This window comes from Erpetoichthys calabaricus, chromosome 8 (assembly GCF_900747795.2).
Source record: "Erpetoichthys calabaricus chromosome 8, fErpCal1.3, whole genome shotgun sequence".
In the NCBI taxonomy this organism is placed as follows: Eukaryota; Metazoa; Chordata; class Cladistia; order Polypteriformes; family Polypteridae; genus Erpetoichthys; species Erpetoichthys calabaricus.
The window spans coordinates 132,228,102-132,251,850 of NC_041401.2; the positions used below are offsets into that span (position 1 = coordinate 132,228,102).

A 23,749-nucleotide genomic window follows, 5' to 3' on the forward strand; every position below is an offset into this window, starting at 1 on the left:
TGCAAACCCCTCCTCGAACCGCCACCTTATCGTGGTGGAGGGGTTTGCATGTCCCAATGATCCTAGGAGCTCTGTTGTCCGGGGCTTTATGCCCCTGGCAGGGTCACCCAAGGCAAACTGGTCCTAGGTGAGGAATGAGCCAAAGTGCGGTTCAAAAAGACCTTCTATGATGAACAAAAAATTTGGACGGCGTTTTCCCTTGCCCGGACGTGGGTCACCGGGGGCCCCTGCTGGAGCCAGGCCTGGAGGTGGGGCTCAATGGCGAGCACCTGGTGGCCGGGCTTGCACCCTTGGGGCTCGGCCGGGCACAGCCCAAAGAGGCAACGTGTGTCCCCCTTCCCATGGGTTCACCACCTATGGGAGGGGCCAAGGAGGTCGGGTGCAGTGTGAGTTGGGTGGTGGCCGAAGGCGGGGGCCTTGGCGGACCAATCCTCGGCTACAGAAACTGGCTCTTGGGACGTGGAATGTCACCTCTCTGAAGGAGAAGGAACCTGAGCTAGTGCACGAGGTTGAGAGGTTCCGGCTAGATATGGTCGGGCTCACCTCGACACACAGCTTGGACTCTGGAACCAATCTCCTTGAGAGGGGCTGGACTCTCTACCACTCTGGAGTTGCCCCTGGTGAGAGGCTCCGAGCAGGTGTGGGCATACTTATTGCCCCCCGACTTGGAACCTGTACATTGGGGTTTACCCCGGTGGACGAGAGGGTAGCCTCCCTCCGCCTTCGGGTGGGGGGACGGGTCCTAACTGTTGTTTGTGCGTATGCACCGAACAGCATTTCGGAGTACCCACCCTTTTTGGAGTCCCTGGAGGACCTTCTGGGGACTCCCTCGTACTGCTGGGGGACTTCAATGCTCACATGGGCAATGACAATGAGACCTGGAAGGGTGCGATTGAACCCGAGTGGTGTTTTGTTATTGGACTTCTGTGCTCTATCACGGATTGTCCATAACGAACACCAAGTTCAAGCATAAGGGTGTACATATGTGCACTTGGCACCAGGACACCCTAGGCCTCAGTTCGATGATCGACTTTGTGGTCGTGTCGTCGGACTTGCGGCCACATGTCTTGGACACTCGGGTGAACAGAGGGGCGGAGCTGTCAACTGATCACCACCTGGTGGTGAGTTGGCTTCGATGGTGGGGGAGGATGCCGGTCAGGCCTGGTAGGCCCAAATGTGTTGTGAGGGTCTGCTGGGAACGTCTGGCAGAGCCCCCTGTCAGAAGTAGCTTCAACTCCCACCTCCGGCAGAACTTCGACCACGTCCCGAGGGAGGTGGGAGACATTGAGTCCGAATGGGCCATGTTCCGTGCCTCTATTGTTGAGGCGGCTGACCGGAGCTGTGGCTGTAAGGTGGTCGGTGCCTGTCGTGGCGGCAATCCCCGAACCCGTTGGTGGACACCGGCGAGAGGGATGCTGTCAAGCTGAAAAATGAGTCCTACCGGTCCCTTTTGTCCTGTGGGACTCTGGAGGCAGCTAATAGGTACCGGCATGCCAAGCGGAATGCGGCTTCGGTGGTTGCTGAGGCAAAAATTCGGGCATGGGAGGAGTTTGGGGAGGCCATGGAGAACGACTTTCGGACGGCTTCGAGGAGATTCTGGTCCACCATCTGGCGTCTCAGGAGGGGGAAGCAGTGCAGTGTCAACACTGTATATGGTGGGGATGGTGCGCTGCTGACCACGACTCGGGATGTTATGGGTCGGTGGGGGGAGTACTTTGAAGATCTCCTCAATCCCACTAACATGCCTTCCAATGAGGAAGCAGAGCCTGGGGACTCAGAGGTGGGCTCCCCCATCTCTAGGACTGAGGTCACCGAGGTGGTCAAAAAACTCCTTGGTGGCAGGGCCCCGGGGGTGGATGAGATACGCCCGGAGTTCCTTAAGGCTCTGGATGTTGTAGGGCTGTCTTGGTTGACACGTCTCTGCAACATTGCATGGACATCAGGGACAGTGCCTCTGGATTGGCAGACCGGGGTGGTGGTCCCCCTCTTTAAGAAGAGGGACCGGAGGGTGTGTTCCAACTACAGAGGGATCACAATTCTCAGCCTCCCTGGAAAAATCTATTCAGGGGTCCTGGAGAGGAGGATCCGTCGGATAGTCGAACCTCGGATTCAACCAGTCTAGTGTTTTGTGGACTTGGAAAAGGCATTCGACCGTGTCCCTCGGGGAATCCTGTGGGGGGTGCTCCGGGAGTATGGGGTACCAGACCCCCTGATAAGGGCTGTTCGGTCCCTGTACAACCGGTGTCAGAGCTTGGTCCGCATTGCCGGCAGTAAGTCGAACCCGTTTCCAGTGAGAGTTGGACTCCGCCAGGGCTGCCCTTTGTCACTGATTCTGTTCATAACTTATGGACAGAATTTCTAGGCGCAGCCAGGGTGTTGAGTGGGTCCGGTTTTGGTGGACTCAGGATTGGGTCACTGCTTTTTGCAGATGATGTTGTCCTGTTTGCTTCATCAGGCCGTGATCTTCAGCTCTCTCTGGGTCGGCTGGGATGGGAATCAGCACCTCCAAATCCGAGACCATGGTCCTCAGCCGGAAAAGGGTGGAGTGCCCTCTCAGGGTTGGGAGCGAGATCCTGCCTCAAGTGGAGGAGTTCAAGTATCTCGGTGTCTTGTTCACGAGTGAGGGAAGAATGGAGCGTGAGATCGACAGGCGGATCCGTGCGGCATCCGCAGTGATGCGGGCTCTTCATCGGTCTGTTGTGGTGAAAAAGGAGCTGAGCCGTAAGGCAAAGCTCTCAATTTACCAGTCGATCTATGTTCCTACCCTCATCTATGGTCATGAGCTATGGGTAGTGACCGAAAGAACGAGATAACGAATACAAGCGACTGAAATGAGTTTTCTCCGCAGGGTGTCTGGGCTCTCCCTTAAAGATAGGGTGAGAAGCTCAGTCATCCGGGAGGGGCTCAGAGTAGAGCCGCTGCTCCTCCGCATCGAGAGGAGTCAGGTGAGGTGGCTCGGCATCTGATTAGGATTCCTCCTGGATGCCTCCCAGGTGAGGTGTTCCAGGCACGTTCAACCGGGGGGAAGCCCTGGGGAAGACCCAGGACACGCTGGAGGGACTATGTCTCCCGGCTGGCCTGGGAACGCCTTGGGATTCTCCCGGAAGAGCTAGAAGAAGTGGCCGGAGAGAGGGAAGTCTGGGCATCTCAGCTCAAGCTGCTGCCCCCGCGACCCGACCTCGGATAAGCGGAAGAAAATGGATGGATGGATGGATGAATATGCAAATTGATATAAATAGCCTTCTGTGAAAAGACAATGGGAAAAGCACGGGAGAAAATATAAGAATTTCAGCGAATACCAAGTGGAGACAAAGGAAAAACGTACTATTTGTTGGTTTAAACAGTGGTATAATCAACAAAAGAAAGTTGATCGAGTGACAGAGTGTCGGAGAAACTCGAAGGCTCAAGTTCACAAAGTCGCACAGTGCCCGAAATAAAAAAGAAATCACATATCAAAGTCGCCGTGAAAAGGCGAGTCGTAGCCCACCGTCTGAGTGTCATATGAAACCTTATTAGGGTACAGACCAAAAAAAAAAAGGCACACAGTGGGGGAAAAAAAGCACGAAATGTCAACTTTAATCTCGAAATTTCCACTTTAATCACGTAGTTTATTTTGCCATTAGAGTAGAACATCATAAACTTCATCTTAAAATCATTTAATTTACTAGTTTCTCAAATCCCATTGTAACTAAAGTGGCATGTTAAATGCTTTGTTCTGTATTTGATCTTCTATGTGCTCTATGTGTGTGAATCACTACCTGCTTTTTAAACGGGCTTTCTCTTTCTCCGACAGGACACATAATCCATTACATTCATGAAATTACAGCTCTCTGAATAATTAAAACACTGAGATGTATATGTGATATCTTTTTCATGATGATAGGAATGAAAGCATGTTATTAAACAATGGAACATGGTGGCGCAGTGCTTGTTCATGTCTCACGCGAGAGGCTTGCTGCGCCATGCGCGACCTTCAGTGAAATAATTTATCACAGCAGTACTGTCTCTTTCATACTAACCTCCAATTCCTGTCCTTACTTTTCTTTCTCCAAAAACCCAATCGCCACACAATCAGCTATGTAATAGACGTGAAGCCATCTGTAAGCTTAGAACGCCGATTCTTCAAAACTTTTAAGGAACATTGAAATATCTTCGTAGTACGTGTTTAATTATTATATCCGTCTATCTTTCCAGTGTCGCGTCAGCACCAGCAAGAATACAATGCAATGCAGGAACAATTACTGAACTAGGTAGCGCTGCGGCACCATGTCCTCACATGGTTAATTATTAACAATACAGATTATTTAAATGAAGTTAAAGTTTTATCTGTATAATATAATCAACATATTTTGCTGCATTTCATCTTAAAAATGAATACCGTCATAATATGTAAATACGCGCTTTATAAAGTGGCGCAAGTTGTGCAATATTATAACTAAACCCCAAGTTTACAGTGAGGTGATTGTACTTATAAGTACAAACAGTTCTACAAGGAGCACTTGATGGACTGATTTAGTGCGTTTATAGTTCTTGGGATGAAACTGTTTCTAAACCGCGAACTCTGTACAGGGAAGTCTCTAAAGCGTTTTGCTGTGGCTCAGGCAGCGTCTGCTTCATGCTGTGTGCCAATAATTTTCTTTCTGATCAGCTGCTGCTGTGATTCACACTCAGATACAGTGATATAAATACTCCGAGTGGTGCAGTGAGAGTAATATGGAAAAAGATGATCTGCTGTTACAACCGTTAACGGGAGCAGCTGAAAGAAGAAGAAGATGCAGTGAGAGTTGCAACGCTAAAGCAGTTATGGTATTTGGAATACTATGGCTATTCCCTGGACCATTATATTGCTACAGGTTAATTACAATCAGATGCATTACACTAATAAACAATATGCAGTTAATTTCAGTGTATTTATAAAGCCACGCCAGGAATGTGGATCTAAGAAAGAAAGGGTGATCACACAGGAACAGTAGCACTGCTTTGACGCTGGGTGCCGCCAGTCTGCAAAACCGGGCGGATAAATTGCGTATGTCAAGGTATGAGTTACCGTGGAAATGTGCGTGGCTTTACGCCAAGTTTAGGTTTTATACATCGCGATTTGAGCATGGAAACGTTCGTACGCAACATTTCTGTGCGTACGCACCGTTTATACATGAGGCCCCTGGACGTCCACGGAAGACAACAGTGGTGGATGATCGCAGAATCATTTCCAGGATGAAGAGAAACCCCTTCACAACAGCCAACCAAGTGAACAACACTCTCCAGGGGGTAGGCGTATCGATATCCAAGTCTACCATAAAGAGAAGACTGCATGAAAGTAAATACACAAGGTGCACTGCAAGGTGCAAGCCACCCATAAGCCTCAAGAATAGAAAGGCTAGATTGGACTTTGCTAAAGAACATCTAAAAAAGCCAGCACAGTTCTGGAAAAACATTCTTTGGACAGATGAAACCAAGATCAACCTCTACCAGAATGATGGCAAGAAAAAAGCATGGAGAAGGCATGGAACAGCTCATTATCCAAAGCATACCACATCATCTGTAAAACACAGTGGAGGCAGTGTGATGGCTTGGGCGTGCATGGCTGTCAGTGGCACTGGGACACTAGTGTTTATTGATGATGTGACACAGGACAGAAGCAGCCGAATGAATTCTGAGGTGTTCAGAGACCTACTATCTGCTCAAATCCAGCTAAATGCAGTCAAATTGATTGGGCGGCGTTTCATGATACAGATGGACAATGACCCAAAACATATAGCCAAAGCAACCCAGGAGTTTATTAAAGCAAAGAAGTGGCCAAGTCAGCCACCTGATCTTAACCTAATTGAGCATGCATTTCACTTGTTGAAGACTAAACTTCAGACAGAAAGGCCCACAAACAAACAGTAACTGAAAGCTGCTGCAGTAAAGGCCTGGCAGAACATTAAAAAGGAGGAAACCCAGCATCTGGTGATGTCCATGAGTTCAGGACTTCAGGCTGTCATTGCCAGCAAAGGGTTTTCAAGCAAGTACTGTATTAGAAATGAACATTTTATTTCCAGTTATTTAATTTGTCCAATTACTTTTGAGCCCCTGAAATGAAGGGATTGTGTTAAAAAAATGCTTTAGTTGCCTCTCATTTTTATGCAATCGTTTTGTTCACCCCACTGAATTAAAGCTGAAAGTCTGCACTTCAACTTCATCTGAGTTGTTTCATTTAAAATTCACTGTGGTAATGTACAGAACCAAAATTAGAAAACAGTTGTCTCTGTCCAAATATTTATGGACCTAACTGTATTTGATGCTTTTAAGGTTATTGTGGGATTTTACTTGCATTGAAAGTTCTGGTAAAGCCAGATATTTTAATTTTATGTTGATTCCATTAAGCATAATAACATTAATTCTGACTTTATAAACATTATCAATAAAAAGACACCTTGGGGAGAAAAGCCTAGGCGGCTGTCAAAAAACAGTGCCTCTCAGGCATTCTTTGTGTGATTTTTGGGCTATACAAGAAAGAAATTGTTGTTTAAAAATATCCAGCCATTAATCTGCATTTTCACATCTCAGTTGTGTGCCGTGAGAAGTTTATTCTCAGTGCTGAGTCAGTAAATGAATCGAAGATGTTTCCCAAAATTTATATCTTCACTACCCTGACAAAGCATATTTACTCCTTGGTTTATGTTCCTATGGCAACAACTACAAATTAGTTCTTTAAAGGATCACTGTAAGGAAATAGTTTTATGTATGTAAGTAGCAGCTATATTTTTGTTTTGGCCTTGTTTAGCTACATTCATTTTTTTTTTAATTTACTGGAGCTTCTTAGCATTTTTATTTCAAGTAACAGAGGTGCAACAAAGTTGGAGGGGATTTTCTTGAAGGCTGTTAATGATGCAAAGGTCAGTAGCTACTATCAGAAAGTGTAGAACTCCAAACCAAAACAACAAAAAAATGGTTTCCAAAAAACAAAACGCAACAAGCAAAGTTTGCCTATAAATTTTCATGAAGCATACTGCCATATTTAATAGGTGCAGCGAGATTACATCATAGCTTAATATCGTAGAAGTAATGTTAAATTAAATCAAGGACAACAATATGAATTATGTACAAGTAAATTATACAAAACTGTAAAATCAAGTTCTTCACATAGCTACTTTCAGTATAGCTAAATTGAATATCTGCAGTCTCATTAATTTGGTCTCATGGTGGAGTAATATTCAGCGATGTTGCCTTACAACTCTACAATCTTAGGTGGAAATCCTGATCTAGGCATTGTGTGAAGCTTGTTTTATGCTGAAATCTCCATCCTAACTGACAGCATTTCACTTGGCTAATTTATTGTATGCCCCATAGTTAAAAAATGAACAGTTAACACCTGTGCTCTATCATTTAATTATAGAAATACACTATTGATATAGGACATAAGGCGTGTATGTGTTTGGTTATGCAGGATCTTAGGGCAAAAAGTGTTTTAAAGGAATAACGGAATAAAAAAAATCAACTAGCAAACAGAATTCAGATGATCAACATGAAATTCAGTGATTGGTATCGGCCTTTAAAAACCCAATTGGAGCATTCCTGCTAAGAATTATTAACTTTGTTTATTGTTTTTATTATGAACTTTTCTTATTTTGAGATGCATTGGATTTATAAATTGGTTATTGCTTGCTTTCAGTTTGCAGTTTCTATTTAGATCATTTTTGTTGTATTTTAAGCTCTCTTGGTCTGTTTAAAAGAAAAAAACAGTAAGATCATTGTATTTTATCTCTATAGATCTGCCTTTGTATTCTTGTGCTGTCATCTGGATTATATGACATCTCATATTCTCACAGCATACTTCTAGGTTTTGGGATCTTCTGGGTATCCCTTACAGCGGCAGTAGGAGTGATAGCGGTAAGAGATTTTTTCATAATTTAAGTATATACATGAATTACAAAGATTTAACTATTTAGAAACTACTCCTAAGATATCAAAATTGTTTCTTACTGTTTTGTACAATCGTTTTAAAATAGATATGTTACAAAAAATTTGATGTATATAGAATTGCATATACAGCATCATGAAACCTAAAAATAATTGTCAAATGAGATTGCTGTGTCGTTTAAAAATTTATAATAGAAATACCCAAGTTTATTTTGATACGCAGTATTTTAGTAGAGGACACTTCCATCTACAAGCCCAGAAGCAATTCACATACTGTACTGTATATACAAATTTTGTATAAGGCTGGATGATATTGATCATTTTTAAACCAAAACGAGATATTCAGTATATCTGTCTTTCTTCTCAAGACACCTTAAAGTTTGAAAATCAGTACCATGCATGCCATAAACCTGGTATATTTTCTTACAATAATTATATGAAATACTTGGAAAATAATTTTTTTTTCCTCCAAAATTTAACAATTTCATTAATGGCTTTGCTTCAAAGAAACATCCTAAATGTCATATTTTTTCCCCATCATTTCTGTTTTATCTCTCCTCACATTATTCTTAAATTTATATTGTATATATTGCTTAGGTTGCTGACATCAGTGTCTGCCTGTCGGTAAACATTACTATCTCTCCCTCTCCCCATTTGATTGTTTTATATAAGAAAAGACAAAGCTGTGTGACAGTAGGTGGCACTATACCAGCACTTAACCCAGCACAGACAAACACAAGAGGCACCCTTGCACAAGTTCACGCTTTCTATTTTCAGTTCTCTTCTTTACAGTCCTTTGCACTTCACATATCGTTCACAAATCACCACAACAATAACACAAATATAACTCGGTCCTTTCTCTTCTTCTCTCTATTGCCACCTCTTCTCCACTCCTGGAGTGAGGCGGCCCCTTTTATAAAGCACCCGGATGTGCTCCAAATGCTCCGTGAGGACCTTCCTGCAGCACTTCCTGGTGTGGCGGAAGTGCTGCATGGGTACCCGGAAGCACTCCGGGTGTACCTGCTTCCTGGTCCGGCAGCACTTCCTGGTCTTGCGGAAGTGCTGCATACCATGGCTTCTGAGCCCCCTGGCGGAGGCCACAGGTCCCCACAAGGTTGAGCTTCCAAGCTCTGTTCCTGTGGCCCCAACATCCACCAGGGTGGCTGCCCTCTCCTGTTCCAGGGAAGGTACTGCTCCTCTCCCAGTCCTTCCATCTTCCAGGCATCCCGACTGGGCATGAGCCTCAGTCGTCCACCATAGCTGTTAATTCATTACCTTTCAAATCACAGATGGTAATGCATGTAAATGTGTATATTTTGTATTATTTGTGTTTTACGTCATTTGTGATGGTTCCAAATTATGAATTTGCATATACCTGCAAAAAGGGTGACAGTATATCTAATCCTTCTATTGCCTGCTTTCTAATCTAAAGAAATCGTGTTCTTCAGTCTGATGACATTTATTTGTATGTGTGGTGTCATGGACACCAGGTAGGAGCTGGTGTTTCGATCGGGATGGTTCAAGGTCCCATACCATGGTGGGAGACCAATTTAATGGAAGGGCAGAGGGAGAACAATCACATGGACCATTTGCTTCCCTGTACAACAGGTGGTAGTCTTTCTTGACTGTGGTGCCTGCATGGATACCTGCAGGTTAGGCTTGGAATTAAAATCTGATTAGACATCCCTGCTCTTTTCCATGGGTGCCACCAGTGGAAGCTGCAGGGACAGACCATCCTCACTTTAAGGAACTTCCACCTGACCCAGAAGTGCCTCCAAACTGTAGTGTAGTAAAACAAGAAGTACTCCCGGGTCTGGCATAAAGGAAGCTGCTTGACCTCATGTAGACGAATTGTAGTCAGTAGAGAAGCTAGACAACACTCGCCAGGAGAAGTGAAAGAAGAAGAAGAAAGAGAGAAAGGAAGTGAGAATATGTGAAATTGTGCATGTGCTGTCATTCTGAATAACATGGGAAGATATTTGTTAAAATAAATTATTATTTGAGCCCGGGAATTAAAGCATGAAAAAATGCTTTATCCCAAATCCCATCACACACCATGTTTAAAGATGTGAATGAAAGCTTTTTTTTTTTTTCTTCTCAGTGCCAAGCGCTGACACGAGTGGCAGCTTAACCATTTGCTCTGTCTGTGTTGCAGTGTTTTTCGTCCTTTTTTTTCTTTTTTCTTACTTATAGCATAGATCTCTTTCTTGACTGTTTGTCTGCTACATGTGCTATGATTTGTTTAAGCACACTATGGATATGGATCATGTTACAACACAATTGAGTGGCAGGAAATGTGTTTACAAGAAGGAAGAACTACTTGCAGTCCGAACTAAGAGATGTCCTGGCAGAGTGCAGATCATTCCGGAAGAACTGAGGTGCAGGTATCAGGGATGCAGGGCCAGTGCTAAGGTAAAGGCAAACCTTGCGAACAAATGTAGGAAATATAAACCATCTACTCCACCGGTGGTAATGGGGAATGTAAAGTTGTTGGTCAACGAGACAGATCTATCTATTGTTGTGTCTGACTGAGACATGGCAGACCTACAGCATTCCCGATGGGAGCGAGGACATTCCGGAGTGCAGAACCATAAGAGCCAACAGTGTTGGTAAAAGCTGTGGCAAATACAAAGGTGGGGGACTCGCTCTGTTTATTAACAGTAGATGGTGTAACCCAGTGCATGTAACAGTTAAGGAAACAACCTGCTGTTGGGACATTGAACTGTTAGCGGTGGGTGTACATCCATACTACATGCCAAGGTAGTGTTCTTACGATATTGTTGTTTTTGTTTATGTTCCTCCACGGGTGGACGCAGGGAAGGCATATGACGTCATACTTGATACCATTGCAAGACTTAAGACGTAACACTCTAAGGTTTTCATTGCAATCTCTGATGACTTCAATCATACTACACTGGACTTGACTCTAACCTCCTTGTATGCAAATGTAAGGGATGCTTACCAAGCCACTCCCCGTCCCACTGAGGAAATCTGATCATAATCTTGTTTACCTATAGTTGAAGTACAAGCCTCTTGTTCAAAGACAACCCACAACTGGTGGGTCTCCTGAAACTGAAAATGCCCTTGGAAACTGCTTTGAGTCTACTGACTGAAGTGTTATGCAGGACCACATGGAGAGGATATTGAGGGGATTACAAACTATGTAACAAGACTATCTGAACTTCTTTATGGACAATATTGACCCTGCTAAAACTGTACACTGCTTTGCTAGTAATTAGTTCTGGATTACCAGTGATGTTAAGGACCTTCTTAACAAGCCTTCAAAAACAAGGACCAGGAAGAGCTGAAGAGTGTACAGAAAGATCTTAAGGTTTGATTAAGCAAGGACAAAGAGTCCTACAGGAAGAAGGTAGAATACACGTTGCAGCAAAATAAAATTAGGTAGGTGTGGGCTGGTATGAAGACCACAGGCTATAAGCAAAGGAACAGCTGTACAGCAGATGGCCATGTGGAGTGAGTGAATGAGTTCAATCTCTTTTACAACTCGTTTTGACTGCCCTGCTCCTGCTTTACCTGTTGCAAACTCGCCGGTCACTGTCCCTTCCCTCACAGCTACTCACCCATCCCACCCCCAAGCTGCCAGCATAGATCATTAAGCCCTCTCCACCCACCAGCATAGCTGCACATCAGAAAGAGCTTATAGCCCCCCTGCTTCTCTGCCTCCTGTTCCTCACACCATCACTGCTGACCAGGTTAGAGGAGAACTGAGGAGACTACACCCTATGAAGGCAGCTGGCCCAGATAAGGTGTGCCCAAGACTTCTAAGGGCCTGTGTTGCCGAACTGGCAGAACCCCTTCAGCCTATTTTCAACCTGATCCTGTGGCTGGAAAGTTCCACACACTGTGGAAGACTTCATGTCTCATCTCGTTTCCCAAGAAAGTGAGATCCGGTGAACTCAATGCCTCCAGGCCTGTGGCCTTAATATCCCATATCATAAAGACCCTGGAGTGACTACTTCTTCATCTCCTCTGACCACAGGTGAATCATGCACTAGAACTCTTGCTGTTTGCCTATTGAGAGAAGGTAGGTGTGGATGATGCCATTGTCTACCTTCTCCACCGGACCCACTCACATCTGGACAAAGGATGTAATGCTGTGAGGATCGTGTTGTTTGACTTTTTATGTGCCTTCAACCCCTTCTACTGAGGAACAAGCTGTCCAGGATGGGTGTGGACTCACACCTGGTGAACTGAATTACAGATTACCTCACTGGTAGACGTCAGTTTGTCAGACTGAGGAACTGCACAACACAGACTAATCAGTAGCACAGGAGCTCCACAGGGAACTGTTCTGGTGAATGATTTTGTGAGATGGTATCCATTTGGTGACCTGTTTGCAGAGAGAGTGTCGACCTCATCGAGAGGTTTACTTACCTTGTCAGTGACATTCATGTCTCTGCTGACTTTTCCTATGAAGTCAATAGACAGATTGGGAGAGTATGGATGGTCATGAGGTCGCTGGAAAGGGGGGTGTGGCACTCTCGATATCTATGCAAAAGGACAAAGGTCCAACTCTTTAGAGTCCTGGTGCTTCCTGTCTTGCTATATGGTTGCGAGACATGGACGCTGTCCATTGACCTGAGATGAAGACTGGACTCCTTTGGTACTGTGTCTCTCCGGAAAATCCTTGGGTACCATTGGTTTGACTTTGTGTCAAATGAGTGGTTCCTCATGGAGTCCCAAATGAGGCACATTACCTGCATTGTGAGGGAGCGTCCACTATGGCCATGTGGCACGTTTCCCCGAGGGTGGTCCAGCTCTTAAGATCTTCATTGTTGGGGACCTGAGTGGCTGGACCAGTCCAAGGGGTCACCCAAGTAACACCTGGCTGCAGCAGATAGAGGGTCATTTCTGGAGGGTGGGACTGGACCGCATGTCTGCCTGAGGTGTTGCCAACCAGGGTCCCGAGTTGTTTCATCGTGTAGTGGGTGCGGCAACGCACTACCAGTGCATGCTCCTTGACTTGACTTGACTTGGTGTCCGTCAAACTGACTGCTGTTGAACACTTCCAAAACCAAGGAGATGGTCATGGACTGCCGGTGGTCTAGATCTCTACTGAGACCTGTCTCTGTTGAAGTGGTTAATATGGAGTGGGTCAAGACCAATAAGTACCTTGGACTGCAGGCTCTGTCCAGGAAGGGGCAAAGCCAGTTCTTTTTTCTGAGGAGGTTGGGCTCCTTTAACATATGCAAGAAACTCCTGCAGATGTTCTATCAGTCTGTGGTTGCCAGTACTCTCTTCTATGCTATGGTGTGCTGGGTGGGGGTTGCTTGAAGAAGAGGGATGCTGATTACATTGATGAGCTAATCAGGCAAGCAGAATTTGTGGTTGGGATGGAAATGGTCTGGTGACAGTGACAGAGAGAAGGACACTATGCAGGCTGCTGCCTGTTATGGACAACAACATTACTCCTAAACAGAGGAGTTTTATAGTGGTATGCTGCAATCACAGAACTGCAATACGGACAGATACAAGAGAACACAATTCTCACTGCGCTTGCATTATTGTATGTACCATCTAGTGTACTTTGATTGCATTATTTGTACATTATTTACTATTTGTGTAGTAAATGTACTGAAATGTTTGTGTTTAACTTGGTATAATTAATTCTTGGCTATTGGTACTTGAATTTCCCTCGGGGTAAATAAAGTATCTACCTACCTACCTACAAAGGTAAACCTGTTGTAGCGACTCTCCTTGTGGACAGAGGAGAAAGGGGTTTAGGACAAACTGGATTTTACCCATTCTGCTAGGCTTTAGTGGCACACAAAGCCTATTAAGACAGCAGATGTAGAAGACATCCGGCTTGGTGTTTGTGCCAGGACTTTATCTGAAAACAAGTGTATAATTCAGAGTTGAACTGACGTCTTTGCCAAGACTTGTTCAGGCTAGACAGTGCAAAATGGACTCAAGCAAGAACAAAGGCCTTTACCTCAAGGAATGACAGCAGGGATGGACAGAATACTTCACCAATGAGAAGAACCTGATTTTGTTACTAGAAGTGACTTTTAAACAATTGTGAGAGGTTAGGATTCCTTCTTAAAAACTAGTTGCACCCATTCTTTGCACACACACTCACTGATCTTTGAGGAGAATTCTAAGTGCACTCGGGAGCACTCTGCTCTCCCATTCTCCAAAATGACCTCTCCCTGAAACCTTCTCTCTGAACCTAAACAGCTTATGAGCCATTCCCTCTTTGGAGAAAAGCTGAAAGTTGACAACATCTTCTTTGTGTGAACCAGAAAGCTGAGATCAAGTCTGCCAAGCCAAGCATTGGGTCAGTGGGCTGAAAAGAATTAGAAGCAGAAATAACTTCCAAGAAGGGAATTTCAGTATCTAAATGTTTCCATATGAAATTGCAGATGACACAGTAAAGGATTTTAACTGAGGAAAGTTACTGCACACCATGGACAAAGTATAATACATCAAAGAGAAAGTGTGCACTCCAGTGCAAGAAGAATCCTCCAGTTGAACCTGTGCCTGCAACAAAAGCAACAACTCCACACAACATTGGACATCATCTTTAAAGTCTTGGTATTATAACACTATTCAGATAAATTAGAATTCTAAATAGCAAGTAAACTGACAGTCTATTCAATGTTATATGTTTGTCTGTCTGGATTCTGTTTTATTATGTCAGTATATAACTTGTGCAGTCATCATATTTCTGTAATCCTTGTTTTTATCAATAAATTGCATTGTTCAGTTTCTTAAAACGAGTAGGTTTCAGTTACCTTGATATGAGTCTAACAGCTGGAGACCCTCCTCTTACAACAGAGAAAGGTAAGAAATATAAAGTAGGGACCTTACCGAATTATTTAATTAATTATTGGCATCGCCAAAGGCAAAATGGGTAATTAACCAAGTTAAATCTGCCCTCTCTTCCTACCGTTAGCAGCATATATTTGGAAATAGTAAAAAATGGAAAGGTTTATTCTTCCTTAAGGATGCAGTAAAAATTAAATAAAAGGAATAGTGTATTTAAGTGATGCTACATTAAGAAAAAAATAGGCTATAACTACATCCCTATCTACATTTTCTGTATTGTGGCCATGAAGAAAACCCTGACTGCTGCTCTGGTGTTGGATTTGGCTTGCACACTTTTGTACGTTTTCTGTCTGTTTGTTACCCGTTGACCCATCCATCTCTCTCAACATGCCCCGGCTCCCTTCTTAACCCTTTTGTCTCTTTGCATCGAGAGACGCACAGTGCTGTTCTATGAACCTCATTGGTTTTGTGACCTTGGCCTCAGTTTCATTCAGCAGCTTTAATCTGCATAGACTGAAGTCCATTGACCTCTGATCTTTGTACTGGCCAGTGTCAAAAACGAATGTTGAGTCAGCCACTAAAATTTAATCACATGCCACTTCACAGCTATGACATTAAAATATAACTAAAAATAATGTAGCTGTGTCTTTTCCAGGTTCCCAAAATCAAGCAGCTACTGAGTTGGCAAGGTTGGATCTAGTAAGAATCAAATGTTTAACAAAAGTAATCTCTCAATCCAATAAAGATCGTTTGAAATAGGTTTAGTGAAAATTTAGAAAGAAACTCTATTTCACGCTCATCACTGCCAAGCAACATTAGTGACAGTGACGTAAACACGCCTATAAAGAGCAGTAGAGACTTTGTGGATTTTATTGTACGTTTAGAAAAAGCTGAAGAAAGTCAAAGTGCTGAACAGTGTGATATTAGCTTTTGCATATTGATTTTTATTATTTATATTGGCAAGCCCTGAATTTGTATAGTTCAAATAAAATGAAATATGGCATGCAATAACACAATAGAAAAGCACAATATTGTAATGTGATATTTATTTATAGAGATAAGTATATATTAATAGATAGTTTTTAATCTTATAACTTTATATCAAATATTGCTGAAGTGCCTGTCATTGCTCTGGAATATTTGTATAAGTGGTTAAGTTAAGAAAGCAAGTATTTATGTTTTTTAAATATTGACCCTTTTGTAATTGCTGGCTGAAATGCAAGTGTCCCATCAGTCATCTACACTACCTCTCTGATAACTCTTTAATTTCTTTTTTCATGAGTTGAGAATTCCTTCTTTTTGTGTATGATTAGATTCTATGTTTTCATGGTAACTCCTTGCTGGGTGGTAACAATGAAAGCTACTTCTTTGTATTTCCTGGTTAACTTTGTTTTCACAAATAGATGTTTAATTCTACATTAATAAGCTGGATGGCCTGCTGAACAATTTAGTAATTAATAGGACATGTAATCAAGACAAAGCTACCAATTTTTGTGTTGTTACCCACCCAACTCCCACTTATAATCAAACTTTTGAAACTCCACAAACTGTATGTCATTGTATGTCATGTTGGGTTAACTATAATATACATGCAAAATTATATAAACATCCACTCATCTCTTTTGAAATAATGCATCGTTTTGGTGGTGTTGACCCTCCCATTTCGACTCCCTGAAGTCTATATTTTAAATATCAATAACAACATTGTAAATGCAGAATTTTGTGAAAATAGACATAGTCGCTCGAGTAATGTTGTTTTTTGTCGGTCCCTTATATCACACCACAGTGGAACATTTGAAAATCTAGGTTTTAAATTGTGTCAATAATAATAATATGCTTGCAAAATTTCATGAACTTTGACTTTTCAGCTGCCCTTTTAACAATTTCCCACCACCAAAGAAATATTTGAAATGCCATATAGCCTGTAGTTTAATTTGAAACAACAGAAACCTGCATTCAGAGTTTCATGAAAATACATGCAGGTATTTTTGCATGATTGACAAACAAACAAACCGACAAGTAAGTAAACATAAAGTATTACATGTAGGAAGTAAAAATGTTAGGTTTGAATAAACAATGGGAGGTCTGAAAATCAAAAATATAGTACAGTAATCCCTCCTCCATCGCGGGGGTTGCGTTCCAGAGCCACCCGCGAAATAAGAAAATCCGCGAAGTAGAAACCATATGTTTATATGGTTATTTTTATATTGTCATGCTTGGGTCACAGATTTGCGCAGAAACACAGGAGGTTGTAGAGAGACAGGAACGTTATTCAAACACTGCAAACAAACATTTGTCTCTTTTTCAAAAGTTTAAACTGTGTCCATGACAAGACAGTGATGACAGTTCCGTCTCACAATTAAAAGAATGCAAACATATTTTCCTCTTCAAAGGAGTGCGCGTCAGGAGCAGAGTCTGTCAGAAAGACAGAGGAAAGCAAACAAATCAATAGGGCTGTTTGCTTTTAAGTATGCGAAGCACCGCGGCACAAAGCTGTTGAAGGCGGCAGCTCACACCCCCTCCATCAGGAGCAGAGAGAGAGAGAGACAGAGAAAAATCAATACGTGCCCTTTGAGCTTTTAAGTATGCGAAGCACTTTGCAGCATGTCGTTTCAGGAAGCAGCTGCACAAAAGATAGCAATGTGAAGATAATCTTTCAGCATTTTTAGACGAGCGTCCTTATCGTCTATGTGTGCGAACAGCCCCCCTGCTCAATCCCCCTACGTCAGGATCAGAGAAAGTCAGCGCAAGAGAGACAGAAAAGTAAGCCGGGTAGCTTCTCAGCCATCTGCCAATAGCGTCCCTTGTATGAAATCAACTGGGCAAACCAACTGAGGAAGCATGTACAGTGGAACCTCGAGATACGATCACCTCTGTATACGAGAAATTCAAAATACGAGGAAAGTATGAGTGAAAAATTCAGATCTAAATACGAGCATTGGTTCGCGTAACGAGCCACGAGCCAGGCTGTGGGTATAGCTCGCGGCTTAGCGAGGGGGCGTGGTAGCAGTCGCGAGCCGCGATCTGCGGTGTCTGCGTTTCTCACTTAAGTGCACAGGTGGGAAACTGCCCACATCCATGATTGTTCCTGTGGCTGATGGGCTGCAGCTGCCATGTCCTCCCCGCATATATAGAGAAGCGCGAGCCGGTTAAGGGGGAGAAAAAGTAAAAGAAGAGAGAGCGCGAGCGCAGGCGGGCAGGGCGAGTGAGTGACTGCAGGCTCGCGTGTAGCTGAACAGTGAGCTGAACAGGCGAGCCAAACAGCTGAAGCAGGACAGTGTAGAGAAGGTCAGCTGCATTAAGAGTGTCTCGCCTGTTGCAGAGCCCGCAGGTGAGACGCTAACAGAGAAGAAGCACCGGGGATTGTCATCTGTTTTTTAAAGACGGCATCCTTTTGACGTTTTAACCTCGTGTTAAAGGATTGTTATTCTTGTGTATTTTAAACCTCCACTTCACAACTGTTTTAAGGATTATTTATTTAAAGATTTATTGAATGCTCTACTGCACTTTGGACACCTGTGTTTGATTCTTTTAATAATCAGTTATATTATTTACCAGTGTTATTTATTAAAGGTAGACTACAGTATATATAATTTATCAGTGTTATTTGTTAGGAAAATTGATTTTTATGTTAATATATTTGGGGTGCAGAACGGATTAACTGGATTTCCATTATTTTCAATGGGGAAGTTTGTTCTAGATACGAGAAATTCACTATACAAGCTCAGTGCTGGAACGAATTAAACTCGTATCTAGAGGTTCCACTGTACCAGAAATTAAAAGACCCATTGTCCGCAGAAATCCGCGAACCAGCAAAAAATCCGCGATATATATTTAAATATGCTTACATATAAAATCCGCGATGGAGTGAAGCCGCGAAAGGCGAAGCGCGATATAGCGAGGGATTACTGTACCCCTTATGAGAAGGATTTAGGAGTTGTAATGAACTTGACAGTATCAACTGGCAGACAGTGTTCAGAAACTATTAAGAAGGCTATTATATATAGCACAATGTGTGGAGTACAAGTCAACTGCGGTTATGCTCAAGCTTTATAATGCACTGGTTAGACCTCATTTGGAGTATTGTATACAGTTTTTCTCTCAGGGCTTCAAAAAAGACATAGCAGCACTAGAAAAAGTCCAGAGAAAAGCGACTAATCTGATATGAGGACTGAAGTGAATGTGTTATAAGGAAATATTCAAAGAGCTGTGCCACTTTTAAGCTAAAGGAGATTAAGAGAAGACATGATTAAAGTGTTTAAAATTATGAAAGGAATTAATATAGTGGATCGAGGGTGTTATTATAAAATGAGCTCATCAAGAACACGGGGACATCGAGGGTAAATTTTATACAAACATTAGAATGTTTTTCTTTACACAGAGAACCATGGAAACATGAAATAAGCTACCAAGTAGTGTCGTAGACAGTAGAATTTTAAGGACTTTCAAAACCAGACTTAATGTTTTTTTTAGAACAATTAAGTAGATAGTACTGGCAAGCTTTGTTGGGTTGAATGGTCTGTTCTTGTCTAGATTGTTCTAGTGTTCTAATACATTTTTAACAAACACATAATGCCACAAAAAAATCCCAAATAGATAATCAAAACAAGTATCTTAAGGTCTGCATAGGGCTACAAAAGGCTATGGGAGAGCCATAATCTTCAAAAGGAAAACACTTGAAACAATCTTGAATCTTCCCAGTTAACTGTAACTCTAAATGATAGCCAAATAACAACAACATTTATTTATATAGCACATTTTCATGCACATGATGTAGCTCAAAGTGCTTTACAAGATGAAGAAAGAAAAGTTTATCAAAAATAGAAATCTAAAAATAAGATTAGGCAATACTGAAGAACAAAGAATAAAGTATGGTCCGATGGCTGGGAGGGCAGAAAAAACATTAAAAAAAAACAATCTGCAGGATTTCCAAGGCCATGAGACCGCCCAGGCCCCACATTATACCTATCATAAATGATCTAAATTAGTCCTCATGGTTTTCAGGCTTCACATGAAAGAATTTGATGATGACGGTCATGTCATCTGACCTTCAATCCATCAATGTAGGGACTGCATGGTGCCTTGATCAGATGGTGGTTCGCAGATCACCCCAAAAGCAAAACCAGAAAAAGTCGGGATTAGTACAAATTGTGGAGCCATGATAAAAATGATAATTCAATGCATATAAAGTATATCAGGGTTACACTAAAATGTAGCTATGAGAAAGCCATGTTAATGGGTTTTTAACAGTTTTTTTTTATAGTGTTCCACCGTATTAGCCTGGCAAATTTCTATCTGTAACTATTCCAAATTTTAGGTGCATGACAGCATCTTCTTTTAAATCTTGGAGTTATAAGCAGACACTCATTTGAAGATCTAAGCTTATGAATTGTAGTGTAGTGATAGGCATTCTGAATTATAGGATGGAGCGAGATTATTTAAGGCTTTGTAAACCATAAGCAGTATTTTAAAGTCAATTCATGGCACGGGTAACAAATGTAATGACATCAAAACTGAAGAGATGTGCTTGGATTTTCTTTTCCTAGTTAAGATTCTGGCAGCTGCATTTTGTACTAGTTGCAACTGATTGATGTCTTTATTGGGTAGTCCTGAAAGGAGTTTGTTACAGTAATCTAGTCAACTAAAAACAAAATGTGAACTAATTTTTCAGCATCTTGCAAAGTTATAAAGGATCCTATATTTGTTAAGTGAAAAAATGTTGTCCTGATAATCTGATTAATATGCAATTTTAATTTAGGTCAGAGTACAATACAATACAATACAGTTTATTTTTGTATAGCCCAAAATCTCACAGGAAGTGCTGCAATGGTCTTTAACAGGCCCTGCCTCTTGACAGCCACCCAGGCTTGACTCTCTAAGAAGAAAGGAAAAACTCCCAAAACAACCTTGTAGGGAAAAATGGAAGAAACCTTGGGAAAGGCAGTTCAGAGTCAGTTAATTACCCCTAAATTCTTTACCTCTGTCTTGACTTTTATGCCTAATGGATCAAGTTTATTTCTAATACCCTCACTATATCCTTTTTTGCCAATAACTAAGATTTCTGTTTTCTCCTTATTTAGTTTGAGAAAATTAATACTCATCCACTCAGAAACACAAGTAAGACATTGGGGTCAGTGAACTAAGAGAGTCTGGGTCATAAGGCGCTATTGATAAATACAGTTTGTGTGTTATTGGCATAGCTGTGGTAGCTCACGTTATGCCTTGAGATAATCTGACCTAATGGAAGCATGTAGATCGAAAAGAGCAGTGGACCCAGGATAGATCCTTGTGGAACACCATATAGAATATCATGTGTCTTCGAAGTATAATTACCACAGATAATCATCATTTAGAGGGGTCCTTTCATCGGATTGGCTGGCCCAGTGCTAGCCCAGCTGTGGAATGGCCAAAGTGGGGAGGCAACTTGATGGCTTAGTTCTCTAGGACTCTAAACAACTCCAAATCATATTATGTGATATCATCTAGTGTTAAATTCTGCTCTGTACTTATTTTACTGTTCTACTGTATTGAGGATTACTTGTGTTTTGTTCTGTGTATTGTATTGGCCACCTTCTCTTTGACACCCACTGCATGCCCAACCTACCTGGAAAAGTCTCTCTTTGAACTGCCTTTCCCAAGCAAAGTGCTATATAAATGTAATGAATTATTATTGTTATTATTATTCTTCCTTTTTTTTCCCTACTAGGGAGTTTTCCTTGTCTTCTAAGAGAGTCGAGGCTTGGGGGACTGTCAAGAGGCAGGGCCTGTTAAAGCCCATTGCGGCACTTGTATGAATTTGGGCTATACAATATAAATTGTGTTGTATAACAAAGAATTTTCTACCTGTTAAGTAAGTAAGACTCAACACATAACGTACATAACAGATAAATAAAAGCCTACAAATTGTAACTGCTAATAAAATGATCATAACAAGAGTACTACTGATGTGTTGTTGTGGATAGTGAAGCTAGTGACAATTAAATTGTGGGCATCAACAGAGAAAAGCATTGAACCAATTGTGTTTTAAGTGGGTTCACAAATTGAGTTTATTTAATAGTTTAATGATGGTCTGTTTGAAGCAATGCCTGCAAAAACCTTTTGTAGGTTTTCAGGCTGTCGTTTATTCCTTAGTTTGAAACCAAAATAAGCCCAAACAGTAGATGTTATGTTTGACTTGGAAATAATATTCATCTTCAAAGTCACTCCTTTTTATTATTCTTAACCTAAGGTCAGTAACAGGGAAACATTGGTGTCCTATAGGGAAGGTGTGCCAAAAACACAACGTTGGTGACCAGTGACATTTTTGGTATGATGTGGGATGATGATGTTAGGGGTGGAACAATCTTCTGAAGCTGTGCACCCTTTGTGTGTGTGTACGTGTGTCTGTGTGTGTGTGTGTGTGTATGCGTGTCTGTGTGTGTGAACGTGTGTGCACATTTATGGGTGTGTGTTCATGTATGTGTGTGAATGAGAGACTGAGAATGTGAAGAGAGGTAATCAAGCATTTAGAATGGAATCTGAGATGCGTTGTTCTGCTTCAATCCAGTGGCCTGTGTATATCTCCACATGAGATCTTTGGGAAGGATCCTGGATTGGATCATCTCTTAGAGTTGTGGAACGTGAGTGCAGATGGTATTGCTGCTGACCCCAAGTGAGCAGTATGAGGTGGAGCCAGCATTGTGCAGGCAGGGATGCAGCAGAAAAAACATACATCATTGAGGCGGCATAGAAAGAGCTACATATGTAAAAACAGATTGGCAATGTGAGATGGTGGCAGAGGAAGGAGACAGACTCCACTAAACCTTATATTCTTAAACACAGTGTCTCTCCCTTGCTCCCTCATGTTTTTGGCTACTGGCTAGTTTTCTTTTCTTTTTTTCTTTTTTTGCACTCCAGAAACTGTGTTAGATCTCTTTGCTCTGATTTCTGTTTGATGCCGAAAATATGGACATTATTTCTTAGGTTGCCATCTTCTAAGTTTGTTTGTCATGATGAAGGAGAGATTAGAAACTTAACATTTTAGTATCTAGATTACAATTTTTCACAGCTACTGAAAATCAAACCCAAACCATGTACCGTGGCAGTTTGTACTTGAATACACTTTTCCTAACACTGTACAACTGTTTGTTATTTAATAATCACCCAAGTACCATTAGTACATTAGATCAGTCTAGACAAGAACAGGCCATTCAGCCCAGTCAGTAAAGTATAAATTGTTATTTCCAAATTAATTTTATTTGCAACAGCTCTGGAGTCAAGTGTTGAGATCTCAGCCTAGCTACTGACCATATGAATTTAGCAATTTAACCCAATTTCTTATGGGTTCACATAAGTTTCATTCCACAACCTAAGCATATCTATGTAAGAGGTAAATGGTAACTCTTAAGGTGGCCTAAAGAGTGAGTGTGTGCCATGTAGACTTGTACCCTGCCTACTGCACACCTGTGCTGGTTGAAATTGCAGTCTATCCCCTCTGTTCAGAGAGATCCCTTAATATGCAAAGAAAATAAAATCGTCCAGAAACGCATCTCTGAAATTCATCCAATAAGTGTTGTACATTGAGCTAGGGGCAGTTTCACACTAGTTATTAGTTATTTTGCTCTGGTTCCTATCAAGTGACAGGCAATTGACTTTTGTATTTACCAGCTGTAAGAATTCTCATTTTTCATCTTTCAGCATAAAGTAGCACTGGACATGCCGACCTGAAAAGTGCATCTCTCAGTCGTTTGAAAATTTAGTTTCATGCATTTTAAACAAGCACAGTATGTTTTCATGTAAAAATGCATAAAGATTGCAGTCTCTACCTCAATGGTTTATTTCTACAATTTTATTACCTTGGGTTTAAGGCAATTCTTCATTCCGTACCAGTGGAGCATATGCAATTTCATTTTCCCAAACTTGTTAGGACCACTGACCTAAGGCAATACTTGTACTCAAACCCATGGACATCTTCAGGGTTGGACCTGCACCTGTGCAAAACTCAAATCCTGGAGTGTATTTTCAGATTCATTAAAAGCCCTAAACTTCATTTTTTTTTCTTTTTGTTCATCCATGACCA

General features: G+C 41.9%; 1 protein-coding gene across 4 annotated transcripts in view; it reads left to right on the plus strand.

Annotated features, from left to right (window-relative positions):
* LOC127529044 (uncharacterized) overlaps nucleotides 1-23,749 on the plus strand; it is a 106,788-nt gene that overhangs the window by 61,789 nt on the left and 21,250 nt on the right. For all 4 annotated transcript variants that reach the window (XM_051931393.1, XM_051931391.1, XM_051931394.1 and 1 more), the window contains exon 6: nucleotides 7,753-7,872. In XM_051931393.1, coding sequence (XP_051787353.1) covers nucleotides 7,753-7,872 — 120 coding nt within the window. The remainder of the gene's footprint in view (nucleotides 1-7,752; nucleotides 7,873-23,749) is intronic.